Below are 27,849 nucleotides of genomic sequence, written 5' to 3'. Positions count from 1 at the left end.
GCTTTCAGCCTAGTGGTGCCATCAGCACAAGCCTTGGGTGTAGAGCCCTAACAGACCAAACAAGCGGCAACATTATGAGCCTTCCCCAGACGCCATAAACATATGAAGTGGTCATCCATTCGGATCATGTTGGTTGCACTCCTTAAACAAGGACACCCTTGTCTTAGTTGATGATGGAGAAACAATGTACACCAGTAAGTAGGATCCTCTCAGGGTGGCAGCAAAGTGAGAACTAAGGCTTGTGGAGTGGCCACTCCCTTGGCACATGAACATTAGGCGGGAAATGGCTGCAGTGCCCTGATTGGAGGAGCTGCCTTTGTCTGTTTCTAGGCTAGTGAAAAATCTTCTGGGGGGCGGCCCGTGTAGTACCCATGTGGGATCGCAGGAGGCGACAATGAATTGGATTATTCTTCAAAATTCCTGTAGCAGGGAACCGAGGCAAATATTAAATATTTGTTGCACAAAACCCCCTTCCAAACCCATCACCAAATGGAAGCCTGATGCTGCTGGTGTTTTGGAAAATCCCAGCCCCAAATGTGTCCTGCAACATCAGCGGAATGAGTCCAGGCCACAATCTGCACTGGTCTCTCCCTTATGCTAGCACTCATTTCCATGCCCTTTAGTTGACAAACTATTGGGCTGTTTCAATATTTAATAAATGTGAGGCTCATTTCCATCTTAGCACTGTGTACTGGCTGTTTTTGGGCATAATTTGGTATACTTATGAAGCTAAAGACTGTGCTCAGTAGATATTCCTGATTGCAACAGGAACCCAAGAATGTAAGACACAGGGGCCAAAGATGAAGTTAGAATACACACCTCAATGACAGCAGTCCTTTGAAAGCAATGCAATAGGACCAGGATTGCAGAACTAGCGAACAATGTAAAAGTGAGAGTTACGTTTTAAAGCAATTAACAGCTTAAAACAGGCTAACCCCTGTCATTTGGCAGAAACAGTCACTCTCCCTGCTGCAGCGTATATAGCCTAGGAACAGACGCACCACCTGGGGGCTTCTGCTCATCTCATTTACAAAGCCCTTCAGCTTCAACTGCTGTTCAGGGGAGTGCAGCCCCATCCAGAGCAGAGACATCTCAATTTCCACATCAGTTCTTCCACTCACCAGCATTACTTCTGTGAAGATTAAACTTCAGTTTCAGCTCATACCCATCTTGAAACTACCACTTCAGTTTCTACAAGCTCTCTTGGATGGTGGAATCATAAGAGTGAAAGCCCAGCTGACTCACGTGCCTGTTAAGGAGCATGGGGGACAAGATGGAATCCCGTGTGACTTAAACCAGTGGTCCCCAACCTTTTTATCAGCGGGGACCGGTCAACACTTGACAATTTTACTGAGGCCCAGACGGGGGGTAGTCTTTTGCCGAGGGATGTCGCTGCAGCCTGAGTCCCTGCTCCACTTGCTTTCCCACCGTCCGCTGGGGGGCGTTGCCTGCAGCAGCTGCACAGTGCCACAGTTGCCTGCAGCAGCTGCACAGGGGGAGCCCCAGCCATGATGGCCGCCAGAGAGCACCAAAGGTGAGCTGGTGGCAGAGTGGTAGGGCAGCCCCCCAGGCAGCAGCCAGGAAGGAGGACAAGGAGGAGTTGCGGACTGGTACCAACTGATCTGCGGACCGGCACCGGTCCCCGGACTGGGGGTTGAGGACCACTGACTTAAACGGCCAAGGAGCTGAGATTTTTGAGCTCCATAGCTACCCAGAAGTCCACATGGAAAAGTTTCAAGCATATCACTTCATCCAAGAATTAAAGGGAGTTATTCAGCAATCACCAACAAATTTAAGCCTTAATGATAACTACTGTACTAAATACCTTCAGTGTTAACTAAAATAGCTAGAGATTGCAAATAATTTCCTTTAATTACTTCTGTAAGAATTGCTCTCCCTCCTCTGTTTAATAACTGGGTACCATTAAAGTTACAATATGCAGTAAAGTGCAATGATTCTTTTTTGTTGGAAAGCATGGTTTTAGGCAGTTTGGGCTTGGATTCTGAGTAGAGTGAGGAGCTTCATGGTTGAAGAAGGCAACTTTTCTAACTTCTCCCCTCCCACTGCAGCTTTCTCTAATCTTGGAAATTGTGTTGCTCCAGCACAGTAGACCAAAGTGGATATCTACAGAAGAAATCAACTGCATCTTTTCCACAGATGAAAATGATGTTCTGACAATGACAATAGCACACAGTACAGGATTCATACCTTTGTTTTAAAGTGAGCATTACTATCCTTTTTGGCCCTGAATAACTGAAGTAGCACTGCAGAAGGGGTTGCAGGTGCAGAAGGCTTTTTCCTAAAAGTGCTCTGGAGGGATTTGCCTCCATAGAATTTCCAAACGACAAGAGGGGGGGGGGGGGGTTTGCTTTAGAGACGTTCTTCTCCCCAAAAAACCAACAAAATCATACATATCCATTTAGAATGAGTCTCAACCGTCTGCCTTTCTATAAAAAATACCCAACTCCTGAGCGTGTAGTGATCACTGGAGAACTAATATTTTTTCAATTACTTTACAACGCACATGTTTTTTTTATCTCTCTCACACACACAGGATATAAGACAGTACAAGCACTCAAGTCAATACACATCCTAAAAAGAAACCAAGTGATACAACTTTTTGTGGTAACTTTTTTTTTGGAATGGTTATTAAATTTTCCAAATTTGAATTTAAATTGTTTATGCTTTTTTTTGTTTAATTTTGAACCATTCCATATTCTCTCTTTATTGCAAAAAGACAACATGCATCTTAGAAATTCAGATTGTAGTCAATAAAACAAAACATTACATGTATGAATTTAAATGTATAAACAGTTAGAAATTCAACATCTTCTAATATACTATTACACGTTCACAATTTTGTAAAAACTATAATACAGGTTTACTATACATTGAGAGGAATTTAATATTCCTTTTCACATGATTTTGTTAAAAACCACTGAAGCATCTCTATTGTATGTGGCCATATATGTTCAAACCAGTTTTCAGATGCTGTTTTTTATGTTTCAGGATTCATAAAACAAAATAAAAAACACAAAAGATTTCACACCAGACAGCAGTAATACCTGTAAGTTATAGGGGGTGGTTCACTGACCAATTGACAGTCACACTCTTTTCATTTTCTATCAGTTCTATACACTCCTAAGTGGTCAGGAAGGCATAATTCTAAAATGGTAACATTTTATCTTAAGATTGATTTAGAGTTCTGAAGTTACTTGGAAGATATATTTGACATTAATTATGCTAAGTCCATTACAGTTTGTGAAGGTAGAAGCTATATTTTCATAGCAACTAAAAATAAAGTGTTACCTGAAGTCACCTACCCAAAACACACAAATGATGTCCAATGAAGTTCTAATACAGGCAGATCCATAACAATGTCAAAATGAAGGTCACTTTGAACTAGTTTTTGCCTTCTCCTCTATATTAACTGAATTACCACTCTGCTGCCCATTACTTACATTCTCAGTAACACAATAGAATGCTTTCAATACATGAGTTCAGGGGCACAACTCATTTTTGTGCTTCTGGGTAAAGAAATCACATTTAAGATGTCACTAGAGGATTTATGTAAGCCAACATATCCCTTACTCCCCCCCCCCAAAAAAACCTCTTTCCTCTCAACCCCTGTATTTCACGTACAACTAAAAAAGCCAACATTTATGAGAAAGGACATTTGTCCTCCTTTGACCAGTGTGCTAACAAAATTTTAAAACCATATGAAAAGGAATCCCATCCGGTCTGTGTCAAAAGCTACCGAAATTTCTCTTATAGCTTCACTTATTCCTTGTAATCTTCCGGATACAAAAATACAAGAATTCTTATGGAAATCTAGATGCTGGTAGTTTTAGTACACAAAAAAGCAAAATATTTACAAAATTATACAGCTTTAAGAAAAACCCTGTACAAAATATATATATAGAAATCCTTTGTTCCCTCTATCATTCGCTTAAACTGTCCAGACTCAAGCATTTTGCTGTAATGGGTCATTCTAACTGCAAGCTGAGCCACAGACATTCCAAAGATATTACAGGTGACAGAAGAGCAAGGTTTTGTATATTAGATGTGCAACAATATTTTTTTTTAAGCTTCATTCACTGAGATTTAACAGTAGTAGGAATGTAGCAATCTAGAAAACAAAGGCCTTCATGTGAAGGGGGAAAAATCTCTTTAAAATTAAACTCCAAATCTCACTAGAACTTAAACTGATACTGGTTCGGCTTCTTACAAACCACCACAAGAACTAAACTGAGAGGAAGAACAGGGAAAAAAATATGCCTTACTTTGTGACATCACTTCCAGACTTAGTTAATTTACTATATCTGGTATTTAAGAGTTAATCAAGAACCACATTTATATTTGAACAAAGACTTTTTAAAGATGAAATTAATATATTTTTTCTGATTTGTTTGCACCTATGTTTTAGTATCAGGACAGTTCATAGAGTAATGTTTGCTCTGCTCTTTCCAGTTTAAACATTCAGAAAGCAAATGGCATTATATGCCTTATGTAACAGTGCTATTGTGGATAAAGTATAGTACAGAGGCACTAAGAATTAAGGGGAAAGACCCATGGGGTAAATATTGAGATTTCAGAGCAACACAATAGGTAAGGTGAAATCAAACACACACAAAAGGCATCTAAGTTCATCATTACATATGTCTCTTAACAGGTTTACCATCCAGTTTAAGAAATTGCTTTGCAGAGACTTCAGCATTATATCATTCCAAGTGCTTTCTTAGAGCAAGGCTTAGTCTTTGTGAGCTACAGACAGTAACTTTCTTGGAATACTGCATAGACTTGGACTTTAAAAAATTTAAAAATAGCTAAATCAATCCTCGAATTATGAGAATGAGTTCTAATGGTTGGAGAGCACTTAAAAGGTCTAAATGCATTTTCGAATACTGGTAGAGGGTATTCTTCATCAAAAACTATGAACTCTGTTTCCTTTAATGCAATTTAGACAGGATATCTTCCCTTGTTCTATCAAAATGAATGTGGCTGACCAACTGAACCCCAAAACAGACTGAATCAATTCTGAGGATTAAATTGAAAATAACTAAAATATTATGATAGGACTCCACAGTGTTCACAATGACTGGACAGAATGCAATGGGACTTGGGGTGGACAGCCTTGCACTATGACCTCTTCCACAATCACATTACATGCAATTCTTAATGGCTTATAAACATATAAGTGACATGGACTTAAAGCTAAACAGTATGTTTTCAAATTAATGAACTTTGAATTATCAGATTCAAGGCAATGTTTATATATAAATGAATTTCACTTGCATCTCTCATCGGAGACTGTATTATTAAATAAAGCCTGTAATAATTATTGAGAATAATATAATCCATATTTTAAAAACAGAATGGAAACAAGTTGGGCTTGAAACATTCAAGAAGAAATGTTATCAGAGGATCACAACCATCCTTATAGCTCTGTATGGGCCTTTGGCTGATCTAAAGTCATGGCTACTTCTTTGTCAAATTCACATATGAAACTCACACTTGCTCTATTGTATATAAGAAAAGGAAAAAAAACAGATTTTTGGCTCATTCACTTCCTTTAAATAATTTTTAAAAGTTTTACTTTGAACAGTTCTAAAACTATGTGATTCAATTTCAAGTTTCATCTTCTCCAAGAACGAGATTCATCTTCATCTTCATCATCGTCGTCATCATCTTCAGGCAAAAATAAATCTGAAGTTTCTGTTTCCTGGGTAAAGACAAAAAGGGAATGTGGTTTTACAAAAAAAAAATGACACTGAGATACAAGCTCCAAAATTTTTGTCTAAATTAATTTTCTCAGTATATTTTAACTTGGGTAAAACAGTAGGTATCTCAAAGACAAATCACACAATAAATGATGAGCAGATGATAAACAGACGTGGACAACTGATTCTAAATACTGTGATCACACTTATCCATCAATTCATCACTGCTTAGCAAACCTACAGGTTCACTGCTTCTGACCAAGGTGGTTGTCTTTACTCCCCACATGGCTAGTAGCTGTTCACATACCTATCCTCAATGAAACTGTTTCATCCCCTTTTAAAGCTACCTTTAAAGCTCATGCCCACTGGCAGTGAAACCACAGTTTACTCACTGGTTAAAGAAGTATTTCTTTTTATTTGTTCTGAACTTTGAAGAATAAATATTTTAATTGGGAGGCTCCAAGAGAGAGATATCTGGACACATTTTATAAGTGTGGGAGCCTCTTCATATATATTTTACCATCTTATAGTCCCCATTATTACATCACGTGACTGTATTTAAGCATTAGACCACTGAGACGACTCTAAGAGGGTTTGAAATGCACTTGTCATTTATCCATGTGTCAATATGTTTGGGATCTGTGCAACGGTGAGTGACTAATATTGGTGTTTCAATGTTTTATATGTGCACATGAGTTATAATAAATATTTGCATTTTAATATATAACTAGCAAGAAAGCTCACTGCAACCAGGAATGCAATGGGCACTAGGACCCAGGGGACACCGGCAGGTGCAGATCTCTTTCTCTCTCTCTCTCTCTTGCAGCAGGAGCCATAGGAGGTGCTATTTGTAGCATGGAATGAGAGCTCATTTGGGAGGCTCTCTCCATCTCTCTCTCTCTCCCCTTCACAGTAGGAGCCATAGCAGGTAATCAGGGCTGGTTCACGGTTTGGCAGGGCTCTCTGTGTCTCTCTCTCACATGCTGGCTCCCACAGCGTCTGAGAGCAAAGTGGCTAGTGTCTAGGAAGGAAGGGCAGGAGCTGTAGGTGCAGGGCCCTATTCCAACTCAGACAGCCAGGACACTCTCCATCCCCAGGGCTGTTTCACGAATATTAAGAGGAACAATAGATAAGGATATATTCTTCTGCTGCTCAACCTTTTAGGTTCCTAACTTGTGTAATTTTATTCCCTCTTTTGTTGTTCACTAAATTTTCACTAAATTCTACCAAATTTATATTTAGAAGTATTTAGTGCCACAAAATAGACAACTGAATCAGCCAACAAGCTTTTTAAAATGTGTATATTCCAGTCCAGAAGCAATGATTCAGCACTCCAATTTAATTATTCCAATACCTCTTCTTTAGATTCCTCCTCCTCAGTTTCAGCAGACACAGAGGGTACCTTGGGTTTGTGCCATGATATCTGAAGTTGTCTGTCTTTGAACTTTAATCCTTGGTTGGCAGCCTAAAGTAAGATATTTCAGAAAATGACAGCTATTCATGTCATATACTGAGAAAATCAGTGACAATATGCCATTTATTTTTAAGCACCAACAGAAGCTCCATATGCTAGTCTTCATCAGAAGTCTTTGTAACAAATGTTACCTTTTTCTGAAATCCAAAGTGCTTAACTATTCATTGGATGAATTAAATATTTGAGTCAGGTTGGAAACAGCCTTAAACACTTGATGTTTTTAAAATCTTTGTATTGAAGCCAAAAAGGAAAACTACTTAAGTTAAAGAAAAGCAGCATATTAAAGACCAACTCTTCTTCTTCACCAAGCAGCATCCAATAACATCTTGTAACTGACAATAACCTAATCACTTCTCAATATGAATGTTTTGGTTAAATACTAAGCAAGCACCATCTCTTCAGAATAACAGCAATATTAACTGACTAGTCCTGCCTGCTTTAGGACATCTTCCACCAGAGGAGCATGCAGATTATTTGTATCATGTTACTTACAATTTCAGCCTCGGAGCGGGATTTGAATGTCAGAACAATACTTAAAGGAGAGTCCTCCTCGTGAAGGCCTTCAATATCTCCAAATTTCTGTAAGACATATTATATGAATAAGGATCATGCATATTTTACAGTGCAGCATGCTAATATACCGTAACGAAAGGTTACATGTTTCATTGAAGACTGTTTTGATTGGAAAGAATGTGCAGAAGGGAATGAGAACAATGTTACAAGCAGTACTGTACTAGTGGAAGCTAAAGTATGGATTTTCACCTGAAAATTCATTTGCATATTAATAAGCATACCATCATAATGCTAATTCCTGAAACGATTTGAAGAAGAGTTGGTTCTTATATGCCGCTTTTCTCTACCCGAAGGAGTCTCAAAGTGGCTTACCAGTCGCCTTCCCATTCCTTTCCCCACAATAGACACCCTGTGGGGTGGGTGAGGCTGAGAGAGCCCTGATATCACTGCTCGGTCAGAACAGTTTTATCAGTGCCCTAGCAAGCCCAAGTTCACCCAGATTAGAAGTCCGCACTCCTAACCACTACACCAAACTGATGACTTCTTAATGACTTGCCTTTTAAGAAAATATTATTTTAAAAAGCCAATTTGAATAGTGAGACAAAATTATCATCAAGTGGCAAATTTATTTAACCCCAGTTTGGCTCTGTAAAGCTCATAATTCAAATATATGACATAGTTACTAGCTGAACACAGCTGCTATTTGACTGGAAAACAAAGCATCCAAAACTATATTATCTTGGCTTCACAGGTGTGGGTTGAAATAGCAGTTTGTAAGGCTGGTGTGAGAGTTGTTTAAAGGGAAATCACTTCCAAGTGTTGAAAAACCAGATAGAGTTCAGTGCAGGTAGATGCTCAGCTTGTTTTAGGAGACTTCCTGCCTGTGCTTGCACATAAAAAAAGAAAGGAGCTCTCTCTACTGCATTAATTCTCAGACTGTGGGTGGGGACTCACAAGTGGGCCACAACTTTTCACAAATAAGCTGCTATGCCAGGGGGAAGGAAGAGGAGCAGGGTGAGAGAGGACACCATGAGAAGCCCAATGGCAAATTTGGAACTGTGCTATATTGATCTGCAAAACGACCATAAAGCATAGTTTATTGCCTAATAATGCTACATAAATGGTAAACATATGTGAAGTATTCCTGCATTTTATGTTGCGGTGGGACAAAGTATCATGTTTCACTTTGTGACCCACTGCAAGTGTGATCTCTGGAGAGGGAGCATACATATTTTCTAAGTAATTAATGTAGTGCGGAGTTACTTTGCACATGAGTCCCCAAAGAGTACATTGGTATGTATCCAACCATGAAGTTCCAAAGAGGTGGCAAATTCTGCTTTTACCTTCCACTGCAGACTCCCACTTTGACCCCTAGGGGTTCAGTGACATCTAGGGAACAAAACTTGAGGACTATAATGGGCTACAGCAGGAGGTAATAGCAAGAAAGCCCCACATATCTTTTTGGATACAAACCCGTAGATTTAAAAGTGGGGCCAACTTCACAAAGTTTGAGAACCACTGCTTGAGTGTACAAACAGTCTGGGCCACTCTCACTCAAGTGCTAAGAAGTCACTGCAGAGGGATGCCTAGCTTGAAAAGTATCCTTTGGATTGATGATAGCCCTAACACACAATTTTAAATAAATGTAGAAGAAGAAGAAGAGTTGGTTCTTATATGCCGCTTTTCCCTACCCAAAGGAGGCTCAAAGCGGCTTACAGTCGCCTTCCCATTCCTCCCCCCACAACAGACACCCTGTGGGGTGGGTGAGGCTGAGAGAGCCCTGATTTCACTGCCCGGTCAGAACAGTTTTATCAGCACCGTGGCGAGCCCAAGGTCACCCAGCTGGCTGCATGTGGGGGAGCGCAGAATCGAACCTGGCTTGCCAGATTAGAAGTCCGCACTCCTAACCACTACACCAAACTGGCTCTCAGTTGGGAATATGTTTGGATAAGAAAATTATGAACGTATCAGGTAAGGTTATCCGACTAGAAGCTATGGACAACTGCTGCTCAGAAGGCCTCATCTGTCACTGAGTGCCTGGAGACAAGGGATGCAATCCAACCACTATTTCCTATAAAAGGAACAGATCAGATTCATACAGAACTAATAAGATCAATACAACCCAAAGTGATGGTGTTCATTTTTATTGCCTATACATCTTTAGAGTATTCTAGAATACAGAACAGAAACTAGGAAGGCTAGATTAAATCCTTGTTACAAATTACTGACTTACTGCAAAATGCTGCAACACCTCGTCTTTTTCCTCTTCCACAAAGCCCCCGATAGTTAGTGCTTTGGGACGATGATCTACCACCATATGGTTCACTGTACCTCTCCCTCTTCCTCCACGACCTCGTCCTCGCCCTCTGCTTTGAGCAGACATTCCTTTCCCACGACCAACAGGCAAGATACCTAAACGTGCAGCCTATAGAAGAGAGGAACTGTTTCAGCTTGCCTGTACATGGTGTTTTATTGGATTTGCTTTGAGATCCATCAGGGAACAGAGGTTGCAATGTGAGGCTTGGGGAAAGAGACTTCTCTCTTCTACCATCCTACTGCATTGAGCCCCCTCCTTACTCCTGAGGGTCAGGGGACTTCCATCAACAACATAAAGGGTAAGCTGGAGTTTACAATATATGTATGTATGTGTGCATGAGTGACTGTGCGTGCATGCGTGAGAGAGAACTGGTAGAAATCTGTCCCAACACAACTCTCAACTCCACCCACTTCAGCTACTCTCCCCAACCATGGAGGGAGGGAGGGAGAGAGAGAGAAAGAGAAAGAGAAAAAAAGAGAGAGAGAGAGAGAAAGAAAGAAAGAAAGAAAGAAAGAAAGAAAGAAAGAAAGAAAGAAAGAAAGAAAGAAAGAAAGAAAGAAAGAAAGAAAACTGGTAGAAATCTTTCCCAATGGCAATGTCTGTCAACCACATGAAACAAGCCACAGGATACAAACCAATATTATTACAAATAGAGCAGATAACTTTGCAAATTCACCTCCACCTGTAACTGGTTGAGCTTTTTCCTTAACTCTGTTGTGTCTTCTCCTGAAGACAATCTCTTGTGATAGTCTAGTTCAGCATCCAAAAGTTCCTTTTGTGCCTTGAAATGGAAGAAAAGTGTAAAGAAAATATATTTGCATCTGGGGCTTTTCTTTCTTTCAGTAGTGGTTTTAATACAGGCTCTTATGGAACAAATTCTCACTCCCAACCTACCTCAGTGCTCACAACATGCATTTTAAAGGGGACACACAAGAGAAGAAAATGACACCACAGTAATTTCTTAGCACTGATACTAAGCATAGGAAATGCTAACTCAGACCACACATGACCCCTGGATGTGCCACAGGTTCTTGTTAGAAAACCAAGGATCCCATTCTTAAATCTTTAGGGGCACTCATGTTTGCAGGAAAATGTTTTAATAAAGATGCAAAATATTCTAAAGGGATGAAATAGAAGAGCTGTTTTTTTGTACCCTGCTTTTTACCACCCAAAGGAATCTCAAAGCTGCTTACAATCACCTACCCTTCCTCTCCTACATCAGACACAGTGTGAGGTAGGTGAGTGAGAGAGCTCTGAGAGAACTGTGACTGGCCCAAGGCCACCCAGCTGGCTGCATGTGGAGGAGGAATGGGGAATGAAACCCAGGTCTCCAGAATTCAGGTCACTGTTCTAAATGACTACATCAAACTGGCTCTGGTGCAGAGTATAATGCCATAATATTCTATGTAATTTCGCACAACGTTCTATGTAAGCCACCCTGAACCGTAGGGAAGGGTGGTATAAAAATATAAATAAATAAACAAATAAACAAATAAATAAATGGTGGATAGTGTTTGTTTGTATTTTATTAAGTTCAATTTCACTGTGCTTAAAAATCAATTTCATTTTATGAATAATTATTTCAGAACAATCATCTTTAGTTAAGTACAACAAACTTATCAATATGAATTGCCACATATTATGTTAAAGGAAACAAGATACCATATATACTCGAGTATAAGCCAAGTTTTTCAGCACATGTTGTCACACTGAAAAGGCCCCCTCGGCTTATATTCAGGTATATACAGTAATTGAAATAAATTCTTTTAAACAGCCCGCTCAGCCTGTGGAATGCCAGCCAAACATTGCAATACATTTTGCAAATGTATTGCAAGCTGAGCTTGCTCTGGCAGCTTTTAGGACATCAAAGGTTTGACCAGGGACTGATCTTTTTTTGCTCTTGACTTTACTTTTCCTTCTTCCTCTTCCTAATCACTTCTTCCAAATTATTCTTTTGGTTTCTGTGGGTGGGGTTTTGGGGGTGCTTTGGGATTTACGTACTGTTTCTTTCTCCTAGTGTTTCTTTCTTCTTTTATCTGAGGGGCAGCATTGTTTGGCTTTTCTTCCTGGGGTTGTGTTCCTTTTAAAAGTAGATTTTGACAGTTCTTTCATTCACTGTTCAGTTTTACAGTTCCTTATTTCAGTGTTTTGTTCTGGGGGGGGCACTGTAGTTGTATTTAGAGTTGTCCATTTTCCTAGTTTGGTAGCTGTTGTACTTGTTGTAGTAGGTTGCCAACTTCGGGCACTGTTATTCTACTCTGGATTGCTGGCCTGGGGAGCACTGTTTGGTTCTCCTACCAGAGCTGTTCTCACAGCAGTTATGTCAGAGCTCTCTCAGGGGGTCTGGCATCAAGAGAGGAAAGGAAGGTGATTGTAAGCCACTTTGAGACTCCTTTGGTTAGTGAAAAGCGGGGTACAAAAACCAGCAGCTATTCATCCTCTTGACTTCTCTGCATTTGTTGGAGGGAGGCTGGATGGGAGAGCCTGTGATGATGGAGCATGGATTAAGTGCTTAGGCCACCTTGAACTCCTCCACTGGAGGTCAGTAGGGAAGGTTCATGTGATAATCCTGCTGAGGAGGAGAAAGGTGTCCATGTGACACTACCTCCTTGCTTTCGGATGCTATGGATGGCAGTGAAGACAGCGCTTTGTATGATAACGACGGCAGTGATGGTGATGACTGAGAACTCAGTCTATGCTGATAACCTGACACCAGCTGCAGCTGAAGCTCTGTTTGGACATACAGATGATGATGAGGAATCCAGTTTTGAAAGATTTTAACTGTTGTGTTTTAGCTTGGTTGCTGATTGAGTTATCAAGTTTTTTTAAGTTTTAAAGTTATTGTTGATACCATATTGTTTTTGTTGACCCTCTTTTGCACTTACAGAGCTAGTTTACTGTTTTTCTTTTAAATATTCAACAAGAACAATATGGTATCAACAATACCATACCAATATCAACAATAACTTTAATAAAACATTTAATCTACTGATTCCTCAATTAATGTAAATTTATCGGTAGTGGCTACATTTCCCACCCTCAGCTTATACTCAAGTCAATAAGTTTTCCCAGTTTTTTGTGGTAAAATGAGGGGCCTCGGTTTATAATCGGGTCAGCTTATACTCAAGTATATACAGCACTAAAATTTTGCTAGTCTATTTTTTGGAGCATGATAGAATTTCAGCACTGGTTTCATGCTGAGTATAATGCTATGATGTAGTGCACTGGGGGAGGGGGTGACGATGACAGCAGATTAAAATTATAATTCCTACTGAATTATAATTCCTTGGAAAAATACGTTAACACTGAACAAGAACTGTAAAAGGCAGATTAATTTAAAATGTAATTAAAGTACATTAACATTCATACAACCTATTTACTTTTTATAGATAAATCTGTCCCACAATAAATTAATATTTACACATTTCTTTCCCGTGTTTTTCCACAAATGGACTCAATATCATTATACCAATCCACTAGGTATCTCCACTTGGAAATACAGAAATAAAGTGTTGGTTCACCGTATTCTTGATAGTGAAAAGTTTTGAATTAGTTTACAGGCAAATGAGCTAAAAACAAGTGGTACATTAATCTTTACTATCTATATCTTCACACTCAGAACTTATCACCTTGATTTTAAATCAAGGAGATGCCTTGTACGCTGGCATAACTAAGCAACCAGTAAAAGGAATCACCTATCTTCAGATCCAGATAGTCAATTAAAAGAAAAACGTGGAGAATGATTTTGCTTCACATACACAATTGATAGATCACACTGCTGGTGGCAATGGAATAGGTATTGGCAGATTGCAGATTTTTGTTTAATTCACCTCTCTGCCAGCATTCCTTTCCAATCCCAGAAAAGATGATTACCATACAGGTCAAAGGACTAATGTGAGAAACAAAGGAATGCAACGGTCCCTTTTCTCTCAGAGCAGGACTTGTGCCCTCAAAAGAAAAAGATGATTTTTGCCCCCTTCAACCTCCTCAAAGCTCTATGCAGAGCCCATGACCATGAAAATGATTATTTTTTGAAACACATCTACTGAGAGGGAGGGGGATGTGGCAAACAGTCATACTCTTTCCACTGATGTCTTCACTAAATAAAACCCAATATCTTCCTTAACTAACGTTATTATAGCCGATGTGTGACAAGAACTGACCTCAGTTTTAGATTTCACTTTTGATATTGTAGAAGTTGCAGATGAAGTTTTTAATTCATCTTTCACCTGAGAGATTTTTCCTGTTAGCTCTTTTAATGTCTTCATGATCTCTGCTCTCTCCTCCGGCTTCATGGATTTATTTTTTTCTAGCTTTGATATCAGCATCTATTTAAATGAAAATATGAAAACCATATCAGATTAAGTTAACTTCATCCAAGCCTTCCATGAAATGCTTCAAATGTTATGTACCTACTGAAAACTAACAGGCTGTACGTTAATAAGATAAAATCCAAGTTTACCTTTTGACATTCTATTTGCTTCTCTAGCATCTCTTGCTTTTTCTTCCTCATGTCTTGTTGTAGCTTCATTGCCTCCTAACGAAGAAAACATTTTACATTATACAGATAAGCATGCCCTATTGATCAGATTTTTTTTCTTAGCTGATATTGTAAACATTATCAGTTTTTTAAAAAGAGATACCAAATATAACACAGCTATTTAGTGGAATACACAATTAGATACTTTCAATTGAATCAGGTGGCAGCATCAGGCTCAGACCTCAGCTATGGCTCCCTACTATGCTGCTGCCTCCCTCTCCTGTGCACGCAGTCAAACAAATTTCACATAAACACTTTTTACACCCAGATTCACAGCCAGTTCAACATGGCTTTTACCACCTCTCAACCACCCCAGCTGCCCTGAGCTTCACGGAAGGGCGGTATATAAATGTAAAATAAATAAATTAGTAAATAAATCAGGGAAGTGTTAAAATAGCTAAGAAATTTGCTGGATCCTGGCTGGAGTCACAAAATAACTCAATTCAGAAATAAACTGCTGAAGAGCCTCTCTCCTTATATGCGAAGTTTATCTATTTGCAGATGGCGGAATACATGATGAAACTTATCTATATTCTAGAAGGCCACTCAGAAGGTGACTCATCACACATAAAAATATTTTCGACTTCAATATGAAGCCTGAAAGAAACATTTCTCATATGAACTCTTGGAAACTGCTCTTCTGAAGAACATAAAAACATTTTTTAACAATTACTTATTGTAATTTTATTCTTCCTAAGAATTAAAGTCCCTTGATAAAGCCAAAGAGTGAAACGCGTTGGCATTTATATAGAATGGAAGTTTGAAGACTCCATAAAAATCATTTTTGTACATTTGATTTGCCATATTGGTATCCCAGTACCTCTGTACTTGACCCGCTTCTGAAGAACATGGCTTTGATTATGATGCAAAACAAATTTAAATAAAAGTTGCATTTCATTTCAGACTATGTGTAGCACCAGTCAGAAAATGGGCAACATATTGGGGTGAATTCTTACAGCAGTAGTGGGAGGTGCAGACAGATTTCTTCCACCTTCCCCTTCACTCACCAGCCTCAACTGCTTGCTGCAAAAAGTAATAACAAGGGCTGGAAGACTTACATGGATAAAATTGCTATGACATGAGACATTTTCTTGAGGCAGAAAATGCCTCAAATCACCCCTTTTCATCAGCAGTTCTGAACACCATGGACAGAAACGAAGAGCAATTTTACTCCTAACTCAAATACAGCACAAATATATATAAGTATATAAACAGCTACCTGCTTTTTTTTCAGAGCTTCTTGGACATCGTGGGATTTACTTCCTGTACTAGACTTTATAGATGTCTTTAAGTTGGAGGAACTGTACACCATTTTTGTGTGGGCAGTAGAAGTAGGAAACATCTGAAAACAGTAATTTAGGATAATAATATATATATATATATATTATGCCACTATGAAGCTTTTGCAAATACCTACCTATCCTGTAAAAAACCAATCTTTTAAAATATGGAATCACACTGCAAAATTCTCCAATACTTTGGAGGCTATGTGGGGATGAGGCGTTTTTTAAATTAGAGTCCAGACTATTTTATGGGCATATGGGGAAATATTGTCCACACAGTACACAATTTACAGCAAAGAGGCATAAACACCCCAGTTTATTAAGCGTTGTTGCAATGCTGGACGGGAAAGGAAACAGATAGAGGGAGAGTGGTCAAGTCTAGCTACTGTTCTTGGCAGAATGGGTTTCTTAAATGGCTAGTACAATGCATTCTCAACTCTTACATGCGCAGAACAAAAACTCATGTCATAAACAAATGACATTTTTGGAATACAGAAGGGTTTTACTGGCCAATCTAAAAGGCTAGTTTCTTGGATTCCTGGGTATTTTATTCATCACCCCACAAATATTCAATTTGGTGACAAGTACAGATCACACCACAAGATCCTTGTCAATTTTACAGAATAGCCCATATTCTGCAAAACAAATCCTTGTCATTTATTTATTTTATTTATTACATTTTATACTGCCCCCCTTGCAACTCAGGGTGGTTTACAGTATAGGATAATATGAGACACAAAACTCCAAGAAATAACTCAACAATTTGTATTAAAACTATCAAACGTTTAACTATTAACCATTTAACATGTAACTATTACTTAACTCAATGGCTGGACTGCAGAACACCTTGCAATATATCTGGTGAGCGTATTTGGTGGGGGGTCCAGTAGATGTTTTCGGCTCATTGACCCCAACCAAAAGCTTGGTGGAAGAACTCCATTTAACAGGCCCTGCAAAACTGTGCTAGCTCTGGCAGGGCCCTGATCTTCTCTGGAAGATTATCCCACCAAGTGGGGATGAGGACAGAACCCATCCTGGCCCTGGTTGAGGCCAGATATGCTTCCTTCGGAACATATGAAAAAGCTGAGGAAAATTATGCTGGATCTGTAATCTAAGCACTCCATTTCACAGATGTTATGATTGCTCAAAACAACCTGGAATATTTATGCCAGAAACTAACACACAATTACTAACCCTACACAAAATGTTCTCTTTAGATCAGCCTTTCTCAGCCTTTTTACCAGTGAGAAACCCCTGAAACATTCTTCAGACTTTGAGAAACCATGAAAGTGTTGCCAGCATGCCACACCTTGCTGTCATGTCATGCCCATAAGTCACATGTCACTAGAAGTTACATTGCCAGGTGAGCAAGAATTTATCTGGCCTGGGCCTTTTCCCTTCCCACCCCGCTCCAGGGCCATCACTGGCCATTTTGGGAAGTTGGGGCAGGTCAACATGACCTTATATGGTCATATCACCTGTTTTTTTTAAATTTAAAAATGTATTAAAAATTAATTCCCACCCAATCTGATAAACCCTTCCATGGCTGTCAGGAAAGCCCAGGGTTTAATGAAACCCTGGTTGAGAAAGCCTGGTTTAGATGCTAATATACATATGTACTTACCTGAGCATCCTCTGCTGCAGCACTGGACTGGTTAAGCAATAAATGTTGAGAATCTAGCTGATTTCCACCAGTTGCTCCAAGGCGATGTTTAACTGGAACCTTGTTAATGACATAGGAACCCGATGTCAGCATTTTATTTGTTACCTACAAGAATAAGCATAAAACAGAACAATGTTATTGTGCATACTTTGATGTACAGAATTAGAAACAAAGTATTCTCTAGGGCAGGGGTAGTCAACCTGTGGTCCTCCAGATGTTCATGGACTACAATTCCCGTGAGCCCCTGGCAGCAAACAGTGGCAGGGGCTCATGGGAATTGTAGTTCATGGACATCTAGAGGACCACAGGTTGACTACCCCTGCTCGAGGGAGTAGAGGGAGAAAACCACTCTAATTTGTACATGGGCACCACACCTTTGGCACACTGCTGTGTACTGTTACCGCTGCAGCCTGTGAAAGCATTTGTTGCTGCAGGTGAAGTTGGTGATGAAGTGGTAGCGAGGTCTGCTGCTGGGCGGCCTGCAATGGCTGCTGCTGGTGCTGCTGCTCATTGTTTTCTCGGTGCCACAAAACTCTTATAAACCGATTGTTTAATACCGCCTCTGTGCTGGAAATGGCTTTTCTGGCTTCATCGTTTGTTAAGTACTGAATCAAAGCTGCTTCTGGATCACCTCTGAAGGCAACCTAAGGAATATGCATTAAAATTACTATCACCAGCGGTGGAAAAGTCAACCTCAAAGTTCATAATTTTGTAGTTTAAAAAATATTTCCTATCCCCAATCTAAATGCCAAATGATGATTTCCACTAGTGTACTGTATTTCCAATACACTTTTCTGGAAGCAGGCATGCACCTGTGCTGCCAGAAACACCATTCCTGAAAGTATGAACTTCAGAAACAACTTCAGATTTGAGATGGCAGAATACCAATTAAAAAAAAATGTTTTAAGTACCACATGTACTTCCTATCAGCTCCTATAGAGTGAAATTCAGCAAGTGATTAACAAAACATGCTTTACAAGCAGTCACAGAATCTTTTGTTTTATCCTCCCCCAAAATGGTTTACCTGAATGTTGACAATTGTTCCAAACTTGCTGAAGTGTTCATTAAGCTGCGTAATATTGTTCAATTCTGGGGGTATTTTACGAACTTCCAGCTTGGTGTTTGTATACTGGTTTTTCTTTGGGAATCCTGGCTTATTCTGATTATTATTAGCTTGTCTGAAGAAATAAAAATATAGGTATTAAAGGAATGCTTGCTTCTGTGAAACTATTTACTACCCTAATAACAGCTTGTATCAAACCACAGTTCATTTAATCAAGTGCAGAGTATCTAGAACACACAGATGGCCTCAGAGGCCCACAAGGAGGCAAAAAGGAAATACCAACTTTTGTTCCCTGTTACTCAAATAATCCAGTTTTAGCCATCATAGCAAGCAGTTATTGATAAATACACCTTTTATACATTCATATATAGCCCTTTTTAAAACCATTCAGACCAGTAACTATAACTGTCTATGGCAGTGGTCCCCAACCTGCGGTCTGCGGCCCGGTGCCGGGCCGCGAAGGCCAGGGCGCCGGGCCGCGGTTCCCTCTCCCCGCCCCCCCCGCAGTAAAAAACTTCCCAGGCCGCAAGTTTGCGGCCCGGGAAGCATCTTACTGCGGGAGGGGGGGGGAGAGGGAATCAGGGCTGCGCCACGCATCGCGCATGCGCGGCTGGGCCGCTCATGCGCGCTGCCGAAATAGCGCGTGCGGGCACTTTCGCGCATGCACAAAAGCATGCGCGATTTCGGCCGCGCATGCGTGCTGCGTGGGCGTGGCCATCACCCTGCCGGTCCCCAGCCAAAAAAATGTTGGGGACCACTGGTCTATGGCAATAAACTCTGTTGCTGGACAAATTGCTTCCTTTTGTAATCCTAAACCTGTCAGCTGTCATTCACTGAAAAGCCTCCAAGTTCTAACACTGAGGATGTGCCATCTCTTTGTTAGTGCATTCAAGGTGAGTTAAAAGAACTCAAAACAGATGCAATAAAGAAAGTAAGCAAGCAGTACAGTTATTTTAGGCCATAGTTTCTTCGAAAGAACATATCCAGAATTCCCTGGCTTGGACCCTCTCTGAATACATCCACTCTTCAGTAGTCCTCAAAAGTGATGGAAGGTCTACCCAGGTGGACTCCTAAGTGTTCTTGTGAATTTCATGTGCCTCAGAAACAATATAATATAAAATAATATAAAGGTATACAGTAACCCACTTTAAGCCTGAAAAATGGGTTGAAATCAGATCTAAATTAAGCTGGCAGAGCTAAGTAATGCTATGCAGTCACAGTAATCACGGAACCATGTTAATTTTAATATGCATGAATTGTTTTCCATAAATAGCCCTCTGCATGAAATAATTCTGAAACTGAACAGACCTAATTTCAGTGTATCCCTTGTCCACCAACACAAACTCTTACTTTCCAATCCAGGGTTTCTTTGCAGATGGTCCTTCTGTAGTGTTTGAAACTCGCTTCCTGTTGTCTGGTTCAAGCACTACTCTGGATACATTCGTGTTGTTACTCAAAATGCCAACTGGAGGCTCAGTCTGGATGATAATATTAGCAGCTGAAGGAGAAAGGATATTTCTGTAGTGGACTGGAATAATAATATTTATAAAATGGTAAAGTGAATAGCAGCAGTTTTCAGAGACACATACATGCTTCTCTTAAAACATATACAAATAGCAAATTGAGAGAGGATTTTACTGTGGCCCACAGATAATGTGCAGTTATGTGGCCCCATACACTTGTTCCTTTGAGAGCAGAAATTTGTCATGACTTGAAATCATCTTAATCCTTTGTTTCAAAAGTTGAAACAGCATGAACTCTCTACCACAGAGAGTATGCTCCTTGTCTCTCAAAGACAGACAGCTCAGCCCATCTCATGTGCTCTAAACTGTAATAAGCTGAGTGGCCCAATGGTGGAACATAACCCAAAGGGGCCTCTAAGGGCCTTTACCCCCATATTAACCTTTATTCCAAGCCATCACAAGATCAGACAGACAATAAAATGATTAAAGCTGTCAGAATTACAATAAAGCAGGATAAAAGACCCATTAACCCTTACAACAGTACAGAAGCAAAATACTAAATGTCGGAAGGCGTATAACCAATCAAAATCCCCCCCGCCGGCAGAGTCTTCATGACCTAGACCACGCAACAGAGGATGGTAATTGCAATATTATCAGAAGGGGAGGTGAGGGGGCTCTAGCCTTGACTAAATGCCTGGTGTAACAGCTCCATCCTGCAGGCCCCGCAGAACTGTGATAATTCCATCAGAGCCCTCAGCTCATCTGGGAGCTCATCCCACCAGGTAGGGGGCTATTATGCACTCAGTTTTTCACTGAAATCAGTTTGTTGATACTGTTAAATCACCCCCTTTTAAAACATGCGTGTTTCTTTTGCATAACATAGTGAATGATTATACATTTGAGAAAACTTTCAAGTGGGAGGGTCCTTCAGCCATCGTACTAGGAGCTCATTGATAGACTGTGGTCAGCAGCAATGTCACTTGACTGGCAAATGCTGCTGGCAGAGCCTCATCGGAATTGTAGTTCATGGGCTTTAAATTCAGCCATATAAAGTGGGCCAATTGTAATGGCAGTTCAATAAACTGCATTTTGTTTGCAAAATGTAGGTCAAACACTCTCTAGAACAGTGGTCCCCAACCTGCGGGCCGCGGCCCGGTGCCGGGCCGCAAAGGCCATGGCACCGGGCCGCAGCTCCCTCTCCCCGCCCCGCCCCCGCAGTAAAAAACTTCCCAGGCCGCAAGCTTGCGGCCCGGGAAGCTTCTTACTGCGGGAGGCGGGGAGAGGGAATCAGGGCCGGGCCGCGCCTGTGCGGGCCATGCCCGCTCGGCCCGATCCGCGGGCGCGGCCCGTGGGCGCGGCTCGCGGGCGCGGCTCGGGTGCGGCCCGATCCGCGGGCGCGGCGTGGGCGCGGCCCACGGGCGCGGCCCGATCCGCGGGCGCGGCCCGATCCGCGGGCGCGGCCCGCACGGGCGCGGTCCGCGGGGGCGCGGCCCGATGCCCTGCCGGTCCCCAGCCTCGGAAAGGTTGGGGACCACTGCTCTAGAAGATGACTGACTGAGAATGAATGGGATAATCTTTTGGCCTAACAATTTTGCAGTTTCCATACTTCCCAGGCAAGCTTGAACTATGGGGGATAGATATGATCTCACATGGAAATGCTGCACCTCAAAGACTGGGGAGAGGAATGGGAAGGCGACTGAAAGCCGCTTTGAGCCTCCTTCAGGTAGGGAAAAGTGGCATATAAGAACCAACTCCTCCTCTTCTTCTTCTTCTAGTTATATATGCTACCACAGTATTCTTCTGTGAAAAGGACTTCAAATACATCAATCTCATACCGGACAATTTGGGTTATGTGGAAAATTAGTAGCCAACAAGCAGCACTGGCTGCAGTAATTTCTTCTGGGGATTAGAAGTATGATTCTCTTGTTCACCTTTGTCAGATTAAAGATTAACAGGAAAGAAAAACAGTACACAGAAAACAAGTTAGTGACTTTCATTACAACTTTGTCTATCTTCCAAGGATCATAAGGACTGTAATGCTGCCTCCTAAAGCAGATGCCTGAAAATTTGAAAAAGACGACCAGATCTTACCTCTTGGATTTGTATCCATCTCACCAGAAGTCAAGCCAATAAGATTTGGCCGCTGCATTGGTGTTCTTGAAAAGAATTGTCGATACTGAGATCTACCAGCACTAGTAATACTAGGAGCTTCTGGATTATAGCCATCTGGTTCATATGTATCTATTGTAAGATAGAAAAGAGAAAATGTGGGATGGATTTCTGATCAGTTAAAAAAAAAACTTTGTGTGAACAATTCTATACTCTTATGCTAGGGTTTCTGAAATGCACATGATTAAAAGCCCTGACCTTGACAAGACCAGGTAAGCCCAATTCTGTCAAATCTCAGAATCTAAGTAGGGCCCACCCAGGCTAATATTTGGATGGGAGACTTCTAAGAATTTGAATGGAGTTCCTCCAAGGACCACTGCGGGGCAGGATGCAGAGGCAGGCAATGGCCAACCACCTCCAATTGCCCCTTGCCTGACTGCCAGACGATTCTGAGGCATCTTGCCTCACTACAAACTCCATATCAAATAAATAAATAATACATTATTAGAATACAAAGTTTCAAGTCCAACTTCAGGAATTTCTGCAGTCCTGAAGCTTATGGTTCCAGAGAAAATTACTACTGGATGTAATTACTGGGTTCAGACAACATGGACTGGTTTCTGGGGTGAGACTGCAAAAAAAAAAAATCAAATGAATAAATGCTATACTAGGTTCTTCACTTGAGCATAGGAAAGTAAGACTATAACTCTCCCTTAACACAATAAAATCAGAGTCCAGTAGCACCTTTGTCCTTGTTGCATTTCTGCAAGTTATTATAAAACTCAATACTATGACATACCCAGGACTTAACAGGGACAAAGTTTTTTTCTCTCACTATTCATGCTAACCTTGTTCAACTTGTGTATACATATTCCTCACTATTTATTTTATTTGTGATAATGTGACTGTAAGATATGACAATGTAATGGAATTTTGAGTTTGACTCCCTGGCCTTGGGATAGTGACCAGCAATCAGCAGTTGTATGGAGACGGATGGAGCAAGCAACATATGGAGAGGTGAGAATCTTTGATCACTAATAAAAGGCAGTTTGGTTCTCCCTGTGTAAAGTACACTGAATTCACGGGGATTGTTTGGCTGTATTTGGTTGTGACACAGTCTACTGATGTAACGTAATTGATTTTTGCTATATATTCCCTGTCATGTAAGAAGATCATAGTCTGACGAAGAGTGCTTGCACTCGAAAGCTCACACCCTGAATAAATCTTTGTTGGTCTTAAAGGTGCTACTGGACTCTGATTTTATTGTGCTACTTCAGACCAATGCGGCTACCTATTTGAATATATCTTCCTTAACAGTTCATATTACCAAAGAAAGAATCTGATTGTGCCAAAGACACATAGTTGTATTTAAATACATGATTTATGCATTCTATTATATTCAGTTATTAAATTAGTGACCTGAAAGAATCTTCAAGATCTTTTTAGAAAGTACTTTGGAACATTTGTTATTCAACCTATAATAGAGAAGCAAAGAAAGAGCAAGACCCATGCCTAAAGAAAAAACTGTCAAGCCTCAGAAGATTAAAAAAAACCTTTGCAAAAATGATTTATATACAGTTAATTATATCTGTCAATGATGCATAGATGCAAATAATTATTCTAGCTATAAATTCAATGTTTGTCTCAATGCATATAAATAATTTGCAAAGAAATGCAATTTGATGGTGCATTAAAGGCAGCACAATAATGCTAAAGCAACAATTATACGAGTCTGCATAAAAATGCAATCAATAAATTATCAGTATGCGTATATATCTACAAAGGGCTTTTCATCTATGATACAGCTCTTAAGGCCAAGACTGTGTTCCTGTGATGATGAAAAGAATACTACAACACCTAAGGAGGCTTAGCAGTTACTGTAAAGAAGAACAACTACAAGTAAACTACAAAAAAAACTAAGGTCATGATTTTCGGCAAGAGGACCAAACCAAAAATTTGGAAACTAGACAACTGTAAAATTGAAGAAGTTCACAGATTCAAGTACCTGGGAATTGTAGTACAATCTTCATGTGCTAGGACTGCGCACTGTCAATATGCTGCTGAGCAAGCCCAAAGATCGGCTAACAACATTCTCAAATTCTATCGAACCAAGGGTAAATACTTTGTACCAGCAGCCCTAGAGCTCTACAAAGCCAAGACACTTTCTCAGCTGCTTTATGGCTTCTTCTCAGGAACCCCAACATCTAGTGTTATGTTACTGGAAAGGGTGCAGTCAATATTTCTAAGGAAGATCATCCAGCTCCCTAAGTGCGTATCAAATGCTAGAGTGAGATTGGAAACAGGTATGCAAAGTGTGGAAGACAAGATCTATGTGTCATCGATCCTATATTGGCTGAAGCTAACCTATGACCCAAAGCGATTGTCTGCCTTGATCTTAAGAGACAACTTTCAGCCAATTTGGCTAAAAACTGTGAAATGCAAATTATCACAGCTTGGCTTTATGGAACAACAGCTAGCCTTCATACAGCAAGATCAAGCTAAATCCATAATTAAACAAAGGGTCAAGGACATCAGCCGGCAAAGGGATCTAGCCAAAACACCAGAATTTCTGTGTCCAGATAGGATCCGATACACGCTTGTTCCAGCTCCATACCTGTCAGACCTAGAACTTATCACCCATAGAAGGGCCTTCGCCCAAGCAAGATGCTCAACTCTACCCACTGCCGTGCTGGAGGGGCGCTACCAAAAGAAACCCCTTGCTCAGAGACTCTGTCCTTGTGCCAGCGGATGGATAGAGTCAGATGAACATGTGTTTCTGTTCTGCCCCATTTATGACACTATCAGACGCACCTTTATCCAGCCAATTCTGAACACTTACCTGAGATCTTCCACAAAGGAGAAAATCAAGGTACTGCTTCAAGACGCAGATAAGCAAACATCTCTCTGCACAGCTAAATTTTGCACCGCCGCCATGAAATTGCGTACTCGGTATATGGATCAAAAAAATTATTTATGATCCAACCTTATAAGTACAAAGCCATTTTTTTTTAAACTGGTAACTTAAAGTATGTTTTAAATACTGACTATGATGTCAGACTTTTAACATTTTTATAGTATTGGCAGTTTTCCTGCTTTTTGGATTGTCTTGGTTTTAACTGCATGTATTTGGGTTTTGGTCTGAATGACCGTGAATAAATATTGATTGATTGATACTACAACACCATATTCAACCTTGTGTGTAATCAAGCCCCACATTGAGGGCCAAATTATTCTATTCACATAACCTTTTTGAATAAGTTTACTTGGATGATATAGCTCACTGCATATGCCTCTATCAATGTCATGAGCGTGGTGCAGATGACATACCTCCTTCACATCATGAGTGTGAAAGTGTCTGATTTAGCTCCTCATATATAGGTCAATCACACCTGGTTGTAATTTTCTCTCCTGCCACAAGATCACTGGAGAGTCAGTGTGGTGTAGTGGTAAGCCTCTAATCTGGAGAACCAGGTTTGATTCCCCACTCCTCCACATGCAGCCAGCGGGGTGACCTTGGGTTAGTAACAGTTCTCTCAGAGCTCTTTCAACCTCACCTACCTCACAGGGTGTCTGTTGCAGAGAGAAGGGAAACGTGTAAGCTGCTTTAAGACTCCTTATGGATAGTGACAATACCCATAAATGAAATACATTTCTGAAAAATGTAAATTCCAAGAAAGCTAAAATTTTAAACTACACCAAGAATACAATTGGGGATTGAGACAGATATGCAGAACAGTGTCAATTTGCATTATTTCTTCTGAATGCATTTAAATTTATCTTTTCTTTTGGTGCATCACATGTCTTTTCCTGATGTGCAAGGTTTTCTGCTTCAATCTAAAACTGCAATACCACCTCATAAAATCTATCTGTGGTCTTTGACATAAGACACACAGTTGTATTTAAATAATTTATTTACATAGTCTATTACAGGAGTGGGCAGACTATGGCCCTCCAGATGTCCATAGACTGCAATTCCCATGAGCTCCTGCCAGCATTAGCTGGACATCTGGAGGGCCACAATTTGCCCACCCCTGTTCTATTATATTCGCTGCTGATCCTGGTTCTCTCCCCATTACCTACTGGGAGACTTGTATATGTATTTTTAACATTGTATTAAGGAAATTTTAAAATTTAAGAGTCTAAAATTTTAAATTCTGTAAATTTATATTTTATGCTTGAATGTTATGAACCACTCTGAACCTCTGGGGAAGGGCAGACTAGAAATGTTAGAAATCTGATATTTGATATGTATGGCAAGCAATCTTTATAACATAAAACACATGACATGTTCTTTTAGGGTATGTTCACAGCAGAAGCTCCTAAGTAGATTAACTGTATACCTATGTAAATAAGGCATTTGCCTTTGGTACATGTGGCACATGTAATAATATACATAATGTTAACTTTTTTATCATGTGTATAATGACCACTATGAATAATGCAAAGAAATTATGATGCACAATATCATAACTACGCTACTACAAAAAGAGAATTACATTTGCTTACGTTCTGATACTGTGTACAATAGGTTTTGGGGTAGAGGAGGAGGTAGTCTAGCTCCCATGGGTGCAAGGCTAGGCACTGTTGTTGTACCTGGCTGGTCACGGTTGTTTATTAAACTTGACTGTGACAAAATTGGTCCTGTAATGAAATGATAAAAACCAAGTCAGACTGATTTATTAACTTTCATGCCCAGTTTTGTTCACACAGTAGTACACATACAGGAACCATAAAACAAGTTCATAAAATAATTAAAAATACATATATTAGTACCTCCCAGTTGTTTTAAAACAGCAGCAGAAAGCACTATAGCTTTAAAAAGGTACTTCAAAACATTACAATGGAATAATACTGCTTTCCTTGAGGATAGAAGCCCTCATACTTTCCACCAGGCATACAATGACTTTCACCCCACTGTCAACCTGATAATCAATCTACACAAGAAACACATTTTCTGGACATTACTGTAAAAATAAACCATGGATGCCTAGAGACCACCTTATAGTGAAAGCCTACTGTCCAACAAACATACCTGCATGCCTCTAGCTACCATCCTAAACACACCCTTGTATACAGCCAGGCTCTTCATTACAACTGCATTTACTCCAATCCCACAAACAGAGATTCCCACCTGAAGGATCTACAACAAAACTTCTTGGAACTAAAGTACCCAGACACTGAGGTCAAGAAACAGTTGAACAAAGCCAGAATGATACTAAAAGAAAACCTGAGCAGACCCAAAAGAGACAATAACAGAATACCACTATTGGTTACATATAGCTCTCAGCTCAAGATAGTACATCAGTGACTTACAACCTCTACTGGATAATGACAGTTCCCAAGTACTGGGGAACAAACTTTTTTTGCACACAAACAACCCCCCAATCTCAAACAGTCTCACCGACAATAATGCAGCATCCAATGTGAACGCGGAGTACTAGAGCTTGCAACAGACCCTGATGCCAACTTTATTGCCACATACACTCCAATAACACAATCACTGGACTTAACAACATGACCTACACCAGTTGTTCCCAACCTGCGGGCCGTGGCCCGGTGCTGGGCCGCGGCTCCCTCTCCCCACCCCACCCCCGCAGTAAAAAACTTACCAGGCCGCAAGCTTGCGGCCTGGGAAGCTTCTTACTGCGGGAGGGTGAGGAGAGGGAATCAGGGCCGGGCTGCGATTCGGCCGCGCATGGCGCAT

The 27,849-nt window shown here is 40.4% G+C and overlaps 1 protein-coding gene across 2 annotated transcripts in view; it reads right to left on the bottom strand.

Moving 5' to 3' along the window:
- Positions 1 to 2,476: 2,476 nt before the first annotated feature.
- The window catches only part of RBM27 (RNA binding motif protein 27), a 50,594-nt gene continuing 25,221 nt past the window's right edge, over positions 2,477 to 27,849 (bottom strand). The window contains exons 8-21 of one of the 2 annotated variants that reach the window (XM_077326973.1): positions 26,652 to 26,786; positions 22,128 to 22,277; positions 19,924 to 20,101; positions 18,535 to 18,688; positions 17,885 to 18,154; positions 17,472 to 17,615; positions 15,784 to 15,906; positions 14,487 to 14,561; positions 14,188 to 14,352; positions 10,701 to 10,805; positions 9,941 to 10,132; positions 7,687 to 7,773; positions 7,075 to 7,185; positions 2,477 to 5,722 (exon numbers count right to left, since the gene is read on the bottom strand). In XM_077326973.1, the coding sequence (XP_077183088.1) occupies positions 5,636 to 5,722; positions 7,075 to 7,185; positions 7,687 to 7,773; positions 9,941 to 10,132; positions 10,701 to 10,805; positions 14,188 to 14,352; positions 14,487 to 14,561; positions 15,784 to 15,906; positions 17,472 to 17,615; positions 17,885 to 18,154; positions 18,535 to 18,688; positions 19,924 to 20,101; positions 22,128 to 22,277; positions 26,652 to 26,786 (1,976 nt within the window). In that variant the 3' untranslated portion in view covers positions 2,477 to 5,635. The remainder of the gene's footprint in view (positions 5,723 to 7,074; positions 7,186 to 7,686; positions 7,774 to 9,940; positions 10,133 to 10,700; positions 10,806 to 14,187; positions 14,353 to 14,486; positions 14,562 to 15,783; positions 15,907 to 17,471; positions 17,616 to 17,884; positions 18,155 to 18,534; positions 18,689 to 19,923; positions 20,102 to 22,127; positions 22,278 to 26,651; positions 26,787 to 27,849) is intronic. The other variant, XM_077326974.1, reaches the window with a different exon arrangement.

Source organism: Paroedura picta, chromosome 3 (genome assembly GCF_049243985.1).
Source record: "Paroedura picta isolate Pp20150507F chromosome 3, Ppicta_v3.0, whole genome shotgun sequence".
Classification (NCBI taxonomy): Eukaryota; Metazoa; Chordata; class Lepidosauria; order Squamata; family Gekkonidae; genus Paroedura; species Paroedura picta.
The sequence above is the reverse complement of the archived record's forward strand: the minus strand, read 5'-3'. Positions and strand labels throughout refer to the sequence as shown.